Source organism: Diaporthe citri (assembly GCF_014595645.1).
Source record: "Diaporthe citri strain NFHF-8-4 chromosome Unknown scaffold_16, whole genome shotgun sequence".
NCBI classification, from domain to species: domain Eukaryota; kingdom Fungi; phylum Ascomycota; class Sordariomycetes; order Diaporthales; family Diaporthaceae; genus Diaporthe; species Diaporthe citri.
The window spans coordinates 499,576-517,221 of record NW_025064861.1 but is presented as its reverse complement, the minus strand read 5'-3'; the positions used below and the strand labels follow the sequence as shown (position 1 = coordinate 517,221).

The 17,646-nt window shown below is 49.0% G+C and overlaps 6 protein-coding genes across 6 annotated transcripts; 2 read left to right on the top strand and 4 right to left on the bottom strand.

Moving 5' to 3' along the window:
* Positions 1–654: 654 nt before the first annotated feature.
* Positions 655–1,537, top strand: INS49_005319 (uncharacterized protein; the record flags this gene model as incomplete). Its single annotated transcript, XM_043166100.1, has 2 exons — positions 655–759; positions 857–1,537. 2 exons carry the CDS (start codon positions 655–657, stop codon positions 1,535–1,537), a joined length of 786 nt encoding a protein of 261 aa, XP_043017359.1.
* A 254-nt stretch (positions 1,538–1,791) lies between these two features.
* Positions 1,792–3,411, bottom strand: INS49_005318 (uncharacterized protein; the record flags this gene model as incomplete). The annotated part of the gene is made up of 1 exon (XM_043166099.1): positions 1,792–3,411. One exon carries the CDS (start codon positions 3,409–3,411, stop codon positions 1,792–1,794), a length of 1,620 nt encoding a protein of 539 aa, XP_043017358.1.
* A 2,337-nt stretch (positions 3,412–5,748) lies between these two features.
* Positions 5,749–8,037, top strand: INS49_005317 (uncharacterized protein; the record flags this gene model as incomplete). The annotated part of the gene is made up of 1 exon (XM_043166098.1): positions 5,749–8,037. The coding sequence occupies one exon, from the start codon at positions 5,749–5,751 to the stop codon at positions 8,035–8,037; it is 2,289 nt and encodes a 762-aa protein (XP_043017357.1).
* A 1,447-nt stretch (positions 8,038–9,484) lies between these two features.
* INS49_005316 (uncharacterized protein) lies at positions 9,485–10,851 on the bottom strand (the record flags this gene model as incomplete). The annotated part of the gene is made up of 5 exons (XM_043166097.1): positions 9,485–9,686; positions 9,738–9,815; positions 10,104–10,575; positions 10,663–10,765; positions 10,828–10,851. 5 exons carry the CDS (start codon positions 10,849–10,851, stop codon positions 9,485–9,487), a joined length of 879 nt encoding a protein of 292 aa, XP_043017356.1.
* Positions 10,852–13,070: 2,219 nt separating this feature from the next.
* INS49_005315 (uncharacterized protein) lies at positions 13,071–13,777 on the bottom strand (the record flags this gene model as incomplete). Its single annotated transcript, XM_043166096.1, has 4 exons — positions 13,071–13,185; positions 13,258–13,336; positions 13,400–13,658; positions 13,718–13,777. The coding sequence occupies 4 exons, from the start codon at positions 13,775–13,777 to the stop codon at positions 13,071–13,073; spliced, it is 513 nt and encodes a 170-aa protein (XP_043017355.1).
* Positions 13,778–14,196: 419 nt separating this feature from the next.
* INS49_005314 (uncharacterized protein) lies at positions 14,197–14,678 on the bottom strand (the record flags this gene model as incomplete). The annotated part of the gene is made up of 2 exons (XM_043166095.1): positions 14,197–14,420; positions 14,483–14,678. 2 exons carry the CDS (start codon positions 14,676–14,678, stop codon positions 14,197–14,199), a joined length of 420 nt encoding a protein of 139 aa, XP_043017354.1.
* Between the last annotated feature and the right edge of the window lie 2,968 nt (positions 14,679–17,646).

The following is a 17,646-nucleotide window of genomic DNA, read 5'->3' as shown; positions in this document are numbered from 1 at the left end:
GCCGTCGTTGTTGTCTTTGCGGTAGGATCCAGGGTGCGAGGCTCAGCGGTCGGACATGTAGGAGTTGGAACCATGAACCTTGGCGGCAATACAGTGGATTGCCTGCATGTGCCTAGGCTGAGTAGACCCCAAGAGACATGCCACTGTGAGCTGTCAGCTCGTGCGACCGTGTACCAGGGTAGCCGAGGCACCGTGCGCATGGCGGGTCCATGCTCCCAAACCCCGTCGTCGGAAATCTACCCTGGTACTTGTCTACCTAGGTCAGTATGCGTGCTGCCGGCATCGCCTCGCTCGATTGAGAGAACCATCTCTCTATTTGGCAGATCATGTGCGCATCGTGTCTACGTACCTACTGAGGTATGGAAAATCCATCTACCCACATGTCCAATGAAGCTCCTACTTTACACCTATTAAGGCGGTATAGACGGTAGTCGACCTGCTTTTCGAGACTGCCGCTGGAAAGGATCCTCATGTCTGAATCACGGATAGATAATACCTAGGTACTTACTGGTAACCACCGCCCATGCCCCTCTCCCAGGTCCCCTCCCCGCCCCCAATTGTGTGGCGCCCATTTGAGGTCATTCAAGACACACCCACTGCCTATTTGATTGACGAGCTCCTCAGCACACGAGCATCACGATCCGACTGGCAAGCATGGGCTCAGAGAAGGACCAATTCCCAGAGGTCCAGGGCGGAGGCAGCCTCATCCTAGCCTGGCAGATCAAGGCCAAGAACGTGCTGGTCGTCGGCGGCGGCGAGGTACGTGAACCACTCCATACCAAAATCCGGCTCTGTCACCGCGCCAAATTGTCTTTCCAAACACTCCTGACTCCTCACGCTCATCCTCTCTCATCAGGTCGCGGCCGGGCGCATACTCAACTGCCTCAACGCCGACGCCGCCGTTACAGTCATATGCCCCTCGTCCGGCCTCAACCCAGAAGTCGCACACCGCGTCTCTGCCGGCCAGGTGACCCACATCGACAGGAAGTTCGAGCCAGGCGACCTCGACCCGGACAAGAACGTAAACATGGTCCTGACCGCCATCGACGATCCAAAGGCCTCCACCGAGATCTGGAAGCTGTGCAAGGAGCGGCGCATCGCCGCCAACATTGCAGACGTCCCGCCCGAGTGCGACTTCTACTTTGGCAGCGTCCACCGCGACGGGCCCTTGCAGATCATGGTGTCCACCAATGGCAAGGGGCCCAGGCTCGCCGCCTCCATTCGCAAGCAGATCGCCGCTACCCTTCCCAAGAATGCCGGCGCCGCCGTCGACAAGGTGGGAAGGCTGAGGGCGATGCTGCGCAAGATCGAGCCCGGCCCCGAGGCTGTCGCCAGCAGGATGGGCTGGATGATCAACGTGTCCGATGCCTACAGCTGGGAAGCCTTCTGTGACCTGACCGAGGAGGACATGGAGAACCTGCTGGCCTTCTACTCCAGCGGGGAGGTTCCGTCCTTGGATCTACTCAAGAGCATGAGACGAGACTTCTCGCCCGAGACTGTGTTTGACGGCTCATTTGGGTTCTCTGTTGGGTGCTAAAAATAGGGCCAGGGCTAGCATTGGACATGAGATCACAACAAGCTTCTTGCTCTCGGAACATAACACCCATGGGTGACACGAGGCGGTACATTGAGTGGAATTCTCGGCGTTCAGGTTCTTGCATATAGAGTGGCTGGGTATCACCGACAAACACGTCTTTTCTGGTTTGTTGCATCGCGGGGTGCGGGCGATCACGGAGAACGAGATGAGCGATACGCGAGGTCGTTCTTGAGTTGGGTATTGTTAATATCTTGTCAATCAGACGGACTTCCCACCACACCACGCGGCTTCTCGTCTGGTGGCTTCACGCGGGCCTTCTCCAGGAGCCCACCCAAGACACCCCATGTGGCCCTCTGCTTGGCATCTGGAATACCATCCACGCTTGGAGGCATGGCGAAAATCTTGACCCGCCCCTCGGACAACACGAAGCCTCCGCAGGCGATCTTGGATATCCGAACTGCTGGGTGGAACATGTCAAGGGCGAGATGTTGCTGCACGTACTGGGCCAAGGCCTCGATGAATGGTTGTGGCGGGCCAGAATCGAACCTGCTACCAGAGTGCTCCGACATAGCAGGCCACCGCCTCCAGGTCCAGCCCTCCTCGTCCTTGTCGCCTCCAAATCTCCTGCGCTTCGCCTCGATGTACGGGTCTCTACACTCAGCGCCGGCCCTTCTGCGCTTGTCTCGAGCCTGGTCCGGGGGAGCATATTTTTCCATCTCGTATGCCTTACCTGCAGTAATAAAGCGCAGAAGGTCGGCACTGGGAACGATGACGTCGATCGACTTGAGTCCCGAGGCGGTCTCTGATGCTTCTGGAGCATCGTCGTACCCAGTCGTCTGCTTGATCTGGACTATGTCTTGCTGTTGATGTTGCTCCTGCTGCCGCCTCCGCCGCCGACACTGCATCACCGTCGAAGGGTGGAATCCCAGCGTGAGCACCACGTCTCTGGCAGAGTTGAGGTTGGTCTCGGGACCAAGCTCGCCCGTCCACGTCTCCAGAGCGCGCACCAGACTTTGAGTGCCGAGGCTCAGGGAGCTGACGCGACAGTCGAAGGTGCGGTTGAGGAAGCTGATAATGGCGGCTTTCAAAGGTGCGGGCATACGCAGTAATAGGAGAGGTAGGTGTAGGAAGGCAGGGTCCTTCTCGTCAGGTCTGCCGACGGCGAGGTTGAGTAGAGGGTCAGGGGCCGATGGTGCGTGGTCTGCCGCCACATTTCCAGAGGTCGCGGCGTCCTGGATGGATGGCAGTAGCAGCGCTGCACACTCGGCATGCTCATACTGCAGCGAGATCTGTAGGCCCCTCGTCTTGCCAGGCGAAGCCCACGCGCCGGTGCTCGTGCTCGAGCCAGACACGTCTCCAGTTTGGTCATCACCCGAGTCCCCGCCATCCAGCGTGGGGTCGCGTTCCCGTCCGTCTTGCTGCTGGTTCCTGCCAGGACAGGGCCCGATCAGGCCGTCTAGCGTGACCCAGGCGATGGCAACGGTCTCCAGGGCGCCGGTCCTCGACATGGCGCCGTCATCGGCAGCACGATCTAGTCCCACCTCGACACCTCTCACGACATCACCAACCAGGAAGTCGCGAAGGCGATGGGACAGGGTGTGTATTCGGTCTTGTGTAAGGGGTTGGGGGCCGACGTGCAGGGGCGACAGTCGGTGGGTGGAAAAGGTGGTGTTGAGAAAAGGGGTCAAGGGGTGGCCGTCGTCACCGTCGTCGGTAGAGACAGAGGAGGTAGGCGGGTGGGACGGCGAGGAGGCCTGGATGCTGTGATGGGTGGCTGCGTGTGCATTTGAGCTGACTTCTGGGTTGGAAGCCGGCGACGGGGCGCTCTGTGGGTGGGAGGGGCGGCTGCGCTTCGGTGGGCGACCGGGAGGCATGTTCGTGGGCAACGGTGAGTAGCGAGTCAATTATAAAAATTTTGAGAAAAAAAAAAGGGAGGCTCTGGCTGTTGGCGCCCCGGCACTCAATAAACCGGTAGGTGGTCGCCGTCTCCGTCTGGACCAGATGAGCAGTATTGATCGAAGTGTGGAGTTGAGGGAGATGGCGTCACAGCGCGCAAAAGCGCGTCGAGTCGCGTCGGCGGATATCGTATCCTGGTATACCGTGCTGTGCCCTGGCTGGCTGGCTGGCTGGCTGGCTGGCTGGCTGTACAGGTGTTGAATCATGGATGGGCGTTGCGATTTACTTGGGAGTCCGGAGAATGCAGCGGCTAGGACACATGGGCATTGTCGTTATTGGCAAAGCATTGCTTGCATACAGATAGATGTATTGTGTAGGTGCTCGGCAGCTATGCAGCTTTGGTGGTGACGGACAATTTGGGGATGGGGTGCGTGGGGTACGTCGAGCACGTCCCAAACTGAGAAACCCTGGAGCAACCCTGGCTGTCTTTCTTGGGTGCTTGTGATCTGCAGGAGGAGATCAGAAGGAACAACAGCGGAGCGGAGCACACAGGCTGGACTGGCAAGCACGACAGGGGGGGTCAGGGCTCCTCCCCCGCATTGCCCATCCCTCCACCCACCTGCCCGCCGAACCTTATTTGACAGCACAACCGGCAGCGAAGTGGCCTGCTCTACATGCAGCCGTAGGGAATAAGTCGCGAGTACCTACCTACCTGTAGGTACCGAGTGGGTGCCCTGGGTGTCCAAACACGTAATCGAGGTGCGGAGATGTCTGATTGGCAGGCACTCCCAGCGTGGCACAGGACAGTCCCTACTTGTTGGGGGTATGTATCGGCGTCATGGACTTCTGCTCCCAATCAACCCCGATTGGTTCTCGCCCAAGGCTGCTCGACGGTCAACTCATGCCACATGTACCTAGGTAATAAAGACTGCCGACTATGAACTCTCTTCAGTCAGGCCAGAGCCCTCTTTCAGTGCCGCGTGTCTGGCACGTCTGGCATATTCTGGCACAATGTAAAACGCAGTCTACTACTTGCATTTCCCAGACGTTTGAGACCAAGGAGAATGGAGTGTGTGGTCTGAGACTTGGAAACTTTACCTGGGGATGGTTGGATGGTTTTGGGGAACCTCGGGGGGAACTGCTTCTGGACCACAGGCCTTGGGCCAGAGATCGATCGAAGTGGGCAGGTGGGGGGGGCAGGGGGTTCGGGTAGACGGGTCAGACGGGGTGGGGTGATTGATGGTCGACAAGCTGACTCGGCAACAAACCTTGGCTCTGTGTGTATAAAGCAGCATCCTCTCTTGGGTGCATACTGTATTGTATGTGCCTGGGCTAGGTAGGTATCTGGCCAGATCGTACAGTGTATGTATCACGGCCGCGGGACGCGAGGATTGCGTGGCATTTGGGGCCCCGTCTAGGCCAGGCCGAGCTATCTCCGTTTTGCACCGCACCGCTGGCACGGCGCGGCATGCCAGCCATGGGCATGCCTCGCGCAGAGCATGGCAGGAGAAGGACAGGAAGAGGGAGGGAGGGGCATAACCTTGTTCCCCATGCACACTATGCACGCTAGCTTGCTGCGCAGACACTACCTAGGTAGGTGCCGACTGTAGGTACTCCGTACGGCAAGTCGCGACCGTTCGTCGTCTCAGGTGCCAGCCAGCCACTTGGGCCACGTTGATTTCCAATTCCCAATTGCCCCCGCCCCTCGACACCCGTCTTCCCCCCTTCCCCCGTGCGAGAAAGAGGTGATATGGGTGATGGATGGTGGCAGACAACCGGTGCGCGCCCCCACCTGCTCCGGTTCTGGCCTGACCACGCGGGGCTCCCCAGCTTCCCAAGCTCCCAATCGCCCCAGCAGAGCTCTGACATGGCCGAGTGTTTCGATGCCGAGCTACCTCCCCTGCCGGGCAATGCCACCACGTCTGTGACTCTGTGACTCTGTGACGCTGTGACGAGGACGAGGCCAGGACGACACCGGCCGTCGCTGCCGCCGCTGCTACTGCTGCGGGGTTGGCCCTTCCTGCCTCTGCTTGATTCGCCACCTCTTGCCTCCTCCCAAGCATCCCAAACCACCCCTCCTCTTGTCCTGCCTCGCCCGCCCGTTTATATACCCCCAGGCCTACCCTCCCCCGCCCTCTCCTCCGCTTTCCCTCCGCCATGCTGTCTCACATAGCCAGACCATCATCAATCTCGGCGAGGAGCACTCATCTTCCTGATCTCAAGACCTCTCTGACACTCAACCGCCTGTTCACCGTCAACAATAACAACCTCGCCTCCACAACCATCGTCGTCCATTCGCCCAGACAGCCGTCAACATGGGCAGCGTCGAGCAGTGCCCTCTTCACTCCAATGTCGCCGGTGGCGGCACCAAGAGCAAGGATTGGTGGCCCAACAAGCTGCGCCTCGATGTCCTGCGCATGCACTCGGCCTCGTCAAACCCCAGTGACAAGGACTTTGACTATGCCGAGGCCTTCAAGCAGCTTGACTATGCTGCCCTGAAGAAGGACCTCCACACCCTCATGACCGATTCGCAGGACTGGTGGCCCGCTGATTACGGCCACTATGGCGGCCTGATGATCCGCATGGCTTGGCACTCCGCCGGCACTTATCGTGTCTTCGACGGCCGCGGCGGTGGAGGCGACGGCCAGCAGCGTTTCGAGCCCCTCAACAGCTGGCCTGACAACGGCAACCTTGACAAGTCCCGTCGCCTGCTCTGGCCCATCAAGCAGAAGTACGGGAACAAGATTTCCTGGGCCGACCTCATACTGCTTGCCGGCAACGTCGCCCTCGAGTCCATGGGGTTCAAGCCCTTTGGCTTTGCCGGCGGCCGCCCCGACACCTGGCAGGCCGACGAGTCCGTGTACTGGGGTAGCGAGACCAATATGTTCCCCGAGGGTAACGACACTCGTCACTCCAAGATCCTCAAGGAGCTCAAGGCCAGCGGGACCTTGCAGGGCGACTGGTCCAAGGACACCGACATTCACCACCGTGAGCTCGAGGAGCCCATGGGAGCCACCCATATGGGTCTCATCTATGTCAACCCCGTCGGCCCCGACGGCATCCCTGACCCCCTTGCCTCCGCCAGGGACATCCGCACCACGTTCGGCCGTATGGCCATGAACGATTACGAGACCGTTGCCCTTATCGCCGGCGGGCACGCTTTTGGGAAGACCCACGGCGCCGCCCCTGACAGCAACTGTGGCCCCGCTCCCGCTGGTGCCGAGATCAACGAGCAGGGCTTTGGCTGGAAGAGCAAGCACGGATACGGCAGCGCCGGCGACGCCATCACCTCCGGGCTCGAGGTCGTCTGGACCACCACCCCGACCAAGTGGAGCAACGGTTTCCTTACCTCTCTCTTTAACAACGAGTGGGAGAAGGAGAAGAGCCCTGGTGGCGCCTGGCAGTGGGTCGCCAAGGACGCTGAAGCTACCATTCCCGATCCCTTCGACCCCAACAAGAAGCGCAAGCCCACCATGCTCACCAGCGATCTCGCGTTGCGCGCCGACCCCGAGTACGAAAAGATCTCGCGACACTTCCTCGAGAACCTCCCTGAGCTTGAGGACGCCTTCGCACGAGCCTGGTTCAAGCTTCTCCACCGTGATATGGGCCCTGTCTCCCGCTACCTCGGCCCCGAGGTCCCCAAGGAGGAGCTCATCTGGCAAGACCCCGTGCCCAAGGTCGAGCACCCCTTGGTTGACGACAAGGACGTAGCCCAGCTCAAGAAGGACCTGCTGTCTGCTGGTGTCGCACCTGATCGTCTTATCGCCACCGCTTGGGGCGCTGCCTCATCCTTCCGAAGCAGCGACAAGCGTGGTGGTGCCAACGGAGCACGAATCCGCCTTGAGCCCCAGAAGAATTGGGGTGCCAACAACCCACAGCAGCTGCAGCAGATTCTCAGTGCCATAGAGGGCGTGCAGCAGCAATTCAACAGTTCCGCCCCGGGCGGTAAGAAGATCTCCCTGGCCGATGCGATCGTCCTTGCTGGCACCGCCGCGGTTGAGAAGGGCGCAAGGGACGCTGGCCACAACGTCACGGTTCCTTTCACCCCGGGCCGTACAGACGCCTCGCAGGAGCAGACTGAGGTCGACTCCATCGACTACCTCGAGCCCAAGGTGGACGGATTCCGCAACTATGGCAAATCTTCTGCGCGTGTCAAGACCGAGGAGTACCTCGTCGACAAGGCTAATCTCCTCAACCTGTCCCCACCCGAGCTTACCGTCCTCGTTGGCGGCCTGAGAGCTCTGAACGCGAACTGGGACGGCAATTCCAACGGCGTCTTCACGAAGCGCCCGGGCCAGCTGACGAACGATTTCTTCGTCAACCTGCTCGACATGAGCACCACCTGGGTGGCCAAGGGCAACGACGGTGAGCTGTGGTCCGGAGTCGACCGCAAGACGGGTAGTGAGAGGTGGACGGCTACCCGCGCCGACTTGGTTTTCGGTTCTCACTCGGAACTTAGGGCCATCGCCGAAGTTTACGGCAGCGCTGACGGAGAGGTAAAATTGGTTCGAGATTTCGTAGCAGCCTGGAACAAGGTCATGCTGTTGGATCGATTTGATGTCAAGGGAGGTCAGAAGGCCGGCGGTTCGGGCTATAGACTATAAAGTCGGTCCCAACCCGTGGCCTTCATACCCAACATCAACACCTGCAAGTGGCGTTTTGTAAGGGGCGGTTTGCCGAAGTCGTCCCACATCATCTGTTCTCCAAAGTGTAGGCTAGATTGTGAGATAGCACGGAGAGAAAGAGACAAAACTTCTTCCCTCATGCTAGCGGAATTGTATCATTCGTGATGGTTTCCGCGTTACCGGAGCACTGTGACCACATCAGAGTCCCTTCGCGGTCGAGTCCTCAAGGCGGGTGGGACCCCGGGGGACTCTCCGACCAATGCGCGGCAACAGATGTGCAGCCTTGACTCCGGTCCTTGCCGACAACTTGTCCACGACCCGCTTTCAGTTGTATCCTCGCCAGATAAGCATCATTCCATGTTCAGAGGGTGTGGGTGCATCCATTTCTCCTCTGTATTCACGTCTTTTCTTACAGTTACCCTACCTTTGCCTTCCAAAGTTCACCGCTTGTGGAGCAGGACAAACAAATGGTTTACAATCCTTTTACAGCTCACATTGTGGCAGATGGGTGGAGGCTTGGACTCATAATGCGAGTCGTACATAGTCATTTGCATTCTTGTCTTGATACAGAGAAAGCGGTGTTAATTGCACATACTCCTCAAGTGTGGCGAGCCATTAACCCGGGCTTGTGAGAGGTGGGCTTTACTGCGTTGGTTTATGTAGTACGACGAATCTGCGGTATGCCTCTGGCGTAGAAACCGGTCGGTCGATATACCTAATTAAGGTATGCTACCTAGTCATTACATAATGTGCCCTGTGTGCACCCCGTTCGCGTCACCTTTCGCTACGATTGTCCCTGTTTAATCTTGTCGGGAAGCCCCCAGTTGGCAATATCTACAGTGAGCTCAGAATGAGTCCTGAAGAACAAAAAAGGCCGGGGCGAATTGGTATTCTCCTGAGAGCTCGGAGGAGTCTAGGAAACTGCAGTTTGTGCGAAGTCAATCCGGCTATTCGAGACATACTCGTTAATCTCCTGGGACTCGATTGTCCAGAACAGGTAGAGTGTTGGCCTCATTCTTCTTCTCTGGCTAGTCAAGTGTCGTCGATGCAGTACGGTGGGTGGCCTTTTCCCACCCCCAACACGTTTTGCTGTGACGCTGTGCTAATAAGAAGAACAATAATTCTGGGTAGTATAAAGATAGGTGCTGTCCGCTAGGTTGTCCTCATAAGAAGCATTTAAACTCGACAGGGTCATATGTCTCCTTGGGAACGTGGCTAGTCCATTGGTCAACGCTGCCCGGACTCTATACCTGCTATTGCTATCTGAAATCTCCTAGCTTCATTGAGGGATCAACTTCATGGCGGACCACGGTCCGCCGCACGAAACAAAGTGCCATTATATCATGGAATGACCAAAGGCCATGATTGTGAATTTCGAGGGCCGCCAGAGCCCACGATCATCAACCAATAGCCTACTACATTGGCTCTATTTCACACCGTCTCCAAACAACTTCATAGCTAGGTCATTACGCTGGTAAAATGTCGACATTCTATACTTAGTCTCGCCGCTGTATTGCTGCAGGTCCTGCAGAGCTTGTCGACCCTCACGAATGATTGTCTGCCGGATTTCCTCCGTTCTCGGCTCAATGCTACACTCGAAGGGCCGAGGGCGCATGTTAAGCCCGTTTCTGTCTTGTCGTTAGCTGGAGCGTTTTGTATTTATCGGCCACAATACTCACGTGTAGTTGAAGATATCCACCTCGAGGAGACTCCCGTCTGGCTGTCTTTTCTTCTGGATGTGGAAACCCCACAGGAGCCTGGCAATTGTGACCCAAGTCCCTTGCTCGGCCAGCGCCTGGCCAGAACAAACCCTTCTGCCCCAGCCAAAAGTCATGTAACCCCTCTCGCCCGGGAAGGGTCTGTTTTCCGGGCTTCCCGGCAGATATCTCCTTGGATTGAACTGGTCAGGATCCGGGAATTCACGTTCATTGTGATGAATTGCCCACACATTGCCCTGTATCCACGTTCCTTTCGGAATCAGCCAACCATTGTATGTATCGTCTTGAGTAGGCGAGTGTGGCTGCCCTCCGATGATAGCGACGGACCTCCATCTGAGAACCTCTTTGACGAGTGCATTGACGTAGGGCAAGTTGGGCTGATCATCGAAGTGCGGGCTCCGATAAGGCCCAACGACACGGTCAAGCTCCTCGTAAGCCGGTACCAAAGCCTCAGGGAAGGCACAGCAAGCCAGGACGAAAGTGATCAAGGTGGAGCTGCTGGTATCGGACCCAGCACCAAAGAGGTTTCCGCTAAGCGATGAAATCTCTTCATCGTCGAGGGTGTACTTGTCCCTTGCTGCGAAGAGGTGCTTGACAAAGGAATCCTCGTGGCCAGGCTTTGTGGCTGCCTCTTCGGCCAGCGCATAGAAGAACCCGCGTCCTCTTTTGCTTCCGAGACCGTGTTTCCAAGGAGCAATGGCGTTGGGGAATCTGGCCAGGAACGGGAACGTCTCCATCAGCATCGGAAACTTCTTGCCAGGGACATTAAGCTCCGCTGCTAGTTGCATGACAGCGATCACTAAGGGTGTCAGCTTGAAGGTGCAGGGCGCGGTGTACAGCCGGTAGACATTTGAGAAACAGGCTTGTACAGATGCAAGGCACATACCTTCTGTGATGATCGGGTCCTCATTACTTTCGACTCGTCTTCCGAAGCCAATGATGCTTACGCTGGTGGCATATCGCTCAAAATGCTTTACGTAGTCGTCCGGCTTGCTGAGCAAGTCAAGCGCAACGAGCCGACTTTCGTCATTCTGAAAGCTACGGTACTTACGCACGGCCTGCACACCAACTCCATGGTGCGTCAGCTTCCTCTGGAGACGCCATCTCTCTCGTTGTTCGGGATTGAAAGTGTACTGGTTCACCAGATTTGACTGGCCGGCCCCCAGCTCCGCAAAAACCAACATCCTTGGCCGTGAGGAGTATATTCCCGCTCGCTTTTCGAAAAGCTCTGAGGCCGCCCAGGCGTCGTTGATCCAGACTGTTGGGTTTCTGCCTATCCACACGGTCACGAGAGGGGAGTTGTATTCCTTGGAAAGCTCTTCAAACCATAGCCACGGTTTGTTATCAGGCAGCATGAACGTGTTTCCTACAATGGGAAATGGTAGCGGTCCAGGAGGCTTTGTGGCGCGGGTCAGCAGATCATGTTAGGATATTCCGAGAGCATTGGGCATGTACTGCACCATTTTAGAGCGAAGCCATAGCATTCGAGCATAGTCAAGTGCTATGGCTCCTATGGCCAAAAGAAGTGCGGTCGCAACTGTCAGCCCAATGGGGCCCTCTTGGAGGAGCCGTTGCGCGCCAGCGAGGCCGAACGTTTCGTCGAGACGGCTGGTAAGCATGTCGAGGGGTTGGTTGTCGAACGGATACAGTTGCCTTGAAAGACCAAGAAGTTCCACTGTTGCCAGCTTGCTAGCCACAAGTAAAATCGCCAAGACGTGCTATATGCTTTTGCTGAAGAGTACGAGGGGACGGACTGCCGCTTCCACGATAGTCGGTGAGTGCGGCAAGCTGAGGAGGCGAACTGGATTGTGCTCCAGGCGCTGAATGCCGTCAAGGGAGGAGAACCTGGACAAGGCCTGCCAAGTGTTGTGACAATCCTGACAAGAGTGTGTATGCAGCCAGTCGGTCCACTTCGACTGACATTCGGACTCCACATCAGTGGCCGGGACAATCACTATCCTTATATAGACTGTCATCTTACGGAATTACGAGGATCCGTGGGAATTTGTTCACCAGGCTAGCACGGCTAGGCACCAAACACATACCCTGGGGAGAACCATGGATCCGCAGTGCCGCAGCGTCTACCCCGCAGTCTCATTGTCGGCAAATACTAGACTACACGACCCGATCCACGTGAAGTGCAGCTGTGATACAGTAGATTATGGGTTTGGAGGGTCGGATAGAACTTGTGTACCGCGACACTGCATTGCAAGTCATCCTGGGAAATATGGTGGGGTTGTTCAAGACTTGTTAAATCGACAGGAGGGCATGCCATAGGAGACATTCTAACAGGAGGGTTGTTCCAATAGAGGTTGTTCTATAGGAGATCATCCCGAAAGAGCATTTCCTGTAGGAGGACATCCTGTAGACGGTCCCTAGGAAAAGTTGGGCTGTACAATATTAGTGTAATGTTTGAGAGCCTGGGATGGTGCGAACTGTGTGAGCTGGTGAGCCTGAGGATTCAGAACATCCTGCTCAATGGCTACTAATTTCCCAAGATACGCCTTTTGATTATGAAGCAATGAAGAATTGTGAGTTACCATGTTTCCGAAACGAACTGCTGCTTTGTCCATCACAGGAACCCCGTGAGGGGGGGGGTTGGTCATGCGATACTCTTCTTGAATTGCCTGGGAACGTTGTCCTCGTTGCTGGTAATACCCAGGTCATGTGGGAGTCAGCGCAAGTCTTGGGCTATTGGAACACAAGAGGTAACGCCTTGTGCTTGATCCATATACAGCTTTCAATTGCAAAAGAGCTCCGGTCACGCCCTGACGGTCGCTGTCTACTAGTGAACCGAGCCTTTGATCCTCTTCTGAAGCCCAGGCAACGCAAAGGCCCTTGGATATGTCACCAGGCATTGAAATTTGCGTTCACAAAGAGTTCCTTGTAAATATATGCAGAGCTAAATCATGAATTATGATAAATCTTTGAGATAGCGTCTCTCAGTTTCTAATTGGCAAGGTACTATTCACACGCGCGCATGTCCCCAAGAGATCACCCTCCAAGCGACTGGTAGCATTGACCACAAAGTTCTGAAAAGGCGATGTGCCGCATTTGACACCCAGAACGAAGGCCTTGGAGAACGTGTCTGCTAACCAGGGGGATGTATGGGTGTTGTCCATTGGGAAATTGGCGTTTGCCGTCTCTTTGCCCATTAGCTTCAGGGCTTGACCACTGTAATCCCCGTGGCTCACGTAGTAAACACCCTTTTCTGGGCCCCCAAGCGATTCGACAATATACCAGGAATACCACTCATAGATAGTGGGAACCCAGGAGAACTCTCCAGTAACACCGTCATATGTGTTTGTTGGTGTTGGCGATGATGATGACTTTGGCGCCTAAGTCGAGGAAGGTGGAACTGGCGTTCTGGAGGTATGTTGTGTAAGTCTGAACGATTTCGGTCTGATTACTAGAATAGTGTTGTTGTGTCAGATTGCTCGATCTCGGGGAGTTCACAGACTCAGAGAAACGGGTTGCTTACTTGTACGTGACAGGGCAAGTCTCGGCACCCAAGCCCAAACAGTCCACCCTGTTTTTCGCGTCATTGGCAGGATCAGCAGCTATAGGGAGAGAAGTGAGAATTTGTTCAACACAGTGTCACTTCTCCGTCCTCGCACACTTACGACCATCGTTGTGTCCAAACTCGATCACAACCCAATCACCAGCCTGAACCTTGGAGAAGATGGCTTGAAATCGTCCCTCACGGCTGAAGGTTCGGGCAGATCTCCCGGAATAGGCCGAATTGTTGACCCTGATTCTTGATGAGTCGAGGGAATACTGCAAATACTGCCCCCATCCCTCGGTTCCATTATGGCCTCCGCCCGGGGCCATGGTGCTATCGCCACAAAGCCATACCGTCTTTGGCCCGTCAGTTTTAGCAGGCTGTCTTGAGTCAGCTAGGCACTGGAACGGGCAAGGAGCATGTCATGGCTGAGACTCACGGAGAAGGGAGCTGCTGCTGCTGCCGGTAGAAACCAGGCGAGGAAAAGTCCAGGATTCATTGTGGATGGCAGCAACGGGAGCTTTCTGTGGCCACCTTGACTCGAGCTCAGTCCAGCCCCTCAGATATGTGTCCTGGCAAGTGAACTAGCCCGTTTTCCGGGGCCAGCACAGAGGCTTGAACTGCGCGCCTGACTGGTGGATGCCGATTGTCGCGTCATTAGAGCTCGGTCTCTAACTATCCCGAGTTTGCGGGCGCCAGGCCGCCCGGACGCAGAGCAAGGGCACTCCTCGGCATGTCTTTGTCAACAAGGAGACATTCTATGATCTGTACATCAAAGCAAAAAATGAAAGCGATCAAGAAACACCTTGGCTCTGTTTTTAACATTACCCAGCCTTTAGCGGCCGAATTACTGGTTACTGTAGCCCACTTGCCAAGGCGTTGGACTTGGGTCGTGTGGGTAGCGTGTGTAGTCTACTTCTAAGCACCGACTTCCCAGACCGACACACCGGCGGCCGGTATATTCTCTGCCTCTCCCATGATCAATTCAGCATCAACCCCCACATCCGGGGCTGCCACGCTGTCGGTGCCGTAGTTGAAAGCCCAGAGCAGGTTCCCTCGTCGCAGTAACCTCAGCGAGCGACCGAGGTCATTAGCCTTGCTCGCCGCCTTCCCGGTGAGGTCACTTATACTAGCATTTGCAGCTACATCCCCGAGGTATGCCACTAAAAATTCCACTGGCGGATTGAAGCCCAAGTAATGCCACGAGTCTTCGGATACACAGGCCATCGGCTTGCCTGCACGATGCTGCGATGTCGAAGTGACGGCTGGATTCCCGGGGCGTAGGAGAAATTGGCGGTGAGCGCGGCCGAGCGCGGACCAAAGATGACCGGGCCGGTGTAGGCAGAGAGAAGAGTATTGAAAGAGGCGGGGATGATGGGCGTGCTGGGCACGACAACCATCTTGTACCCTTCCAGGCTGTGAGGAAGGAGCACCGCACAAACCCCTTATGGGCATTAATAGGTAGTCCTCGGCCCCTCGGCCCTTTGGCATAAACTTAGATAGAATTATAATTAGAAACTAAATATAACCCTCTTATTGCAAAACTCCTTAATAACTTAGCTTAGATTACGGGAATTAAATGCTAATTAATAATTATTATAAATATAGCCTTATTTAATAAAATAATAAAAGCATTATTATAAATTTATTATTAATTTCCCACTACTTACTTCGCTCTTATATAATTATTTTAATATTTATTTATTACTTATTTATTTAAATTATTTAATTATATAGCTTTGCAAGATTTTATAGCTAAACTTAAATAATTATATACTTAATAATTCTTATAATTCTACTACTTATTTAAATTTTTATATATTATAAAGATTTAAAATAATAAGCTTAAATATGCTTATTTCTTATAGCTTATCTTTAATAAAATAAATTTAATTTCTTAAAATAAGATTTATTAATTATAAAATTAATTAATAAAATAAAAAAGCTTTTTTATATTTCTTACTTATTAATAAATACTTTTATTGCTTAAATCCCCTTTAGCATTTAATCCTTAAGCTGCTTTTTTAATTAATTAAATATTACTTTTTAATAATTTATTATATATATTAATTAAAATATTATTTCCTTAAATATTTAAGCATTGCTAAATAATAAGTTTGCTAAATTTACTATTATTTTTAAAAGTTTTTCTTAAAAATATATTACTTATATTAATATATAATTAAAACCTTAGCTCTTCCTTATATTAAAAAAAGAATAATAAAATGAAATTAAAAAACTTTAAATTTAATAATAATAATATAGCATTATTTATAATTAAAAATATTATTAACTTTATTATATAAATAATAATATAGCTTTATAATTAATAAAATTAAAATTTTATATATTTAATTATTATAACATTTATAAATATATTAATTCTTTAAATTTATATTTAAACTAAGCTTATATAAAATAATATTTATAAATATTTTAATATTTAGCTAATAAATATTAGCTATTTTTATCTTTATAAGCATATTAATTTAAGCATTTAATTTAATAAAAAGATTATAAAATATTTTAATATTTTTTATTTTATTAAGTATTTAAAGCATATTAAACAAGTTTATTTTATAAATAATATTTATTAAGTTTAATTTTAATATCTTTTAAAAAATATACTTAAATAATATTTTTATATCTTAATTAATAATTATTATTAATTGCTTAAAATAGTAATAATTTAAGCGATTTATAATAAGTTAAAATTATATTTTGCTAAGTTCTTTTTAAATATTATAATTAATTTTAAAATAAATTACTTATTTCTTTATTAAGTTATAAAAAAATAAAATATTACTTTATTTCTTTAAATTATTATTATAAATATAAAGGCTTATAATATAAAGCTTTTTATATAGCTAATTACTATATTTAAATCGCTTACTTTTAAAATTAAATTTAAACTTTAAAAACTTAATAAAGTAATAATATTAAAAAGCTTTTTAAATAATATTTAAAACTATAAAAGTATAATTCTTAACTTAGCTTAATAATAATATTTATTTACTTAAAACGTTATTTATCCTTATTAACTTATATTTACTTATAAAGATAAATTAAGTATCCCATATGCCTTATAATATTTACCTTTATAACCTTAGCAATAATAATTATAGCAATACTTTTAAGCATAGCTACCTTAAGCTCTTTTATAATATAATTAACTATATATAATTAACTAAACTTAAAATTAATTTTAATTATTAATTTAATTAGCTAATTAAGGCTAAATTTAAAATATTAAATATAATTAATTTTAATTATTATTAAATTAATATATTGCATAATATTAATAATAAAGTAAATAGCAATAACTTACTTAATAATAATTATAGTAAGGAAATCATTAATAATAGCTTATTATAAAAGATTATTACCTACCTACCCTATAAACCTTATTTATTATTAAATTATATTAATAAATTTAACTTTATTAAGCTTATTATAATAAGTTTATAAACTTTATAAAGCAACTTAATATATTTATATATTAATTACCTTTAATTAAGAAAGATTTAAATAAAGAGTTCTTTATAAATATAACTATTAAAGCTTTTAATTATCCCTTTAAGAAAGTATTTCTCATTAATAACTATAATAATTATTTAAATATTATCTTTTTTAGCATATTAATATTATTATTATTTATTTATTATTATTATATTAAGCATTTTTATAGCAATAACTTATTAATAAATTATATTTACTTTATTTATTTTAAAAAGCCTTAACCTTAATAAAAATAAATATTAATAACTTTTATAATTAAGATAAAAACTTTTAGCTTATTAAATTACTAAGGCTTAAATAATACATTAAAAGATGCCTTAAAGTAGCTAATAAAAAATTAAAAGGCCTTAATATTTTATTAAATATTATAAAGAGCATAAAGGTAATTTAATTATTAATAAAAATTAACTTAAAACTTAAAATAGGATTTAATTTTTACTTTTAAATTTATTTATATCTTTTTATTTAATTATTATTTAAATTATTATTAAATATTTATAATAATATTAATTATAATTAAATAATAATAAATACATAATAATTATAATAAAATTATTTCTTTTTATTAATTTATAAATATATATTTTTATTATAATTATATAAATTTAAAATAAAAATTTATAAATTATATATTTATATATTTATATTATTATAATTCTTAAAAGAATATATTAATTATAAAATTATAATAATTACTTTATTTACTTATAACATTTTTATAATTAAAGATTTAAAGGTTAATATATTTATTAATATAAATATTATAAAATTAAAGGGCTTTAATATTATTAATTTAAAAGAATATATTAATATTAACTTTTATTATATTTAAATTCCCTATAAAAATAA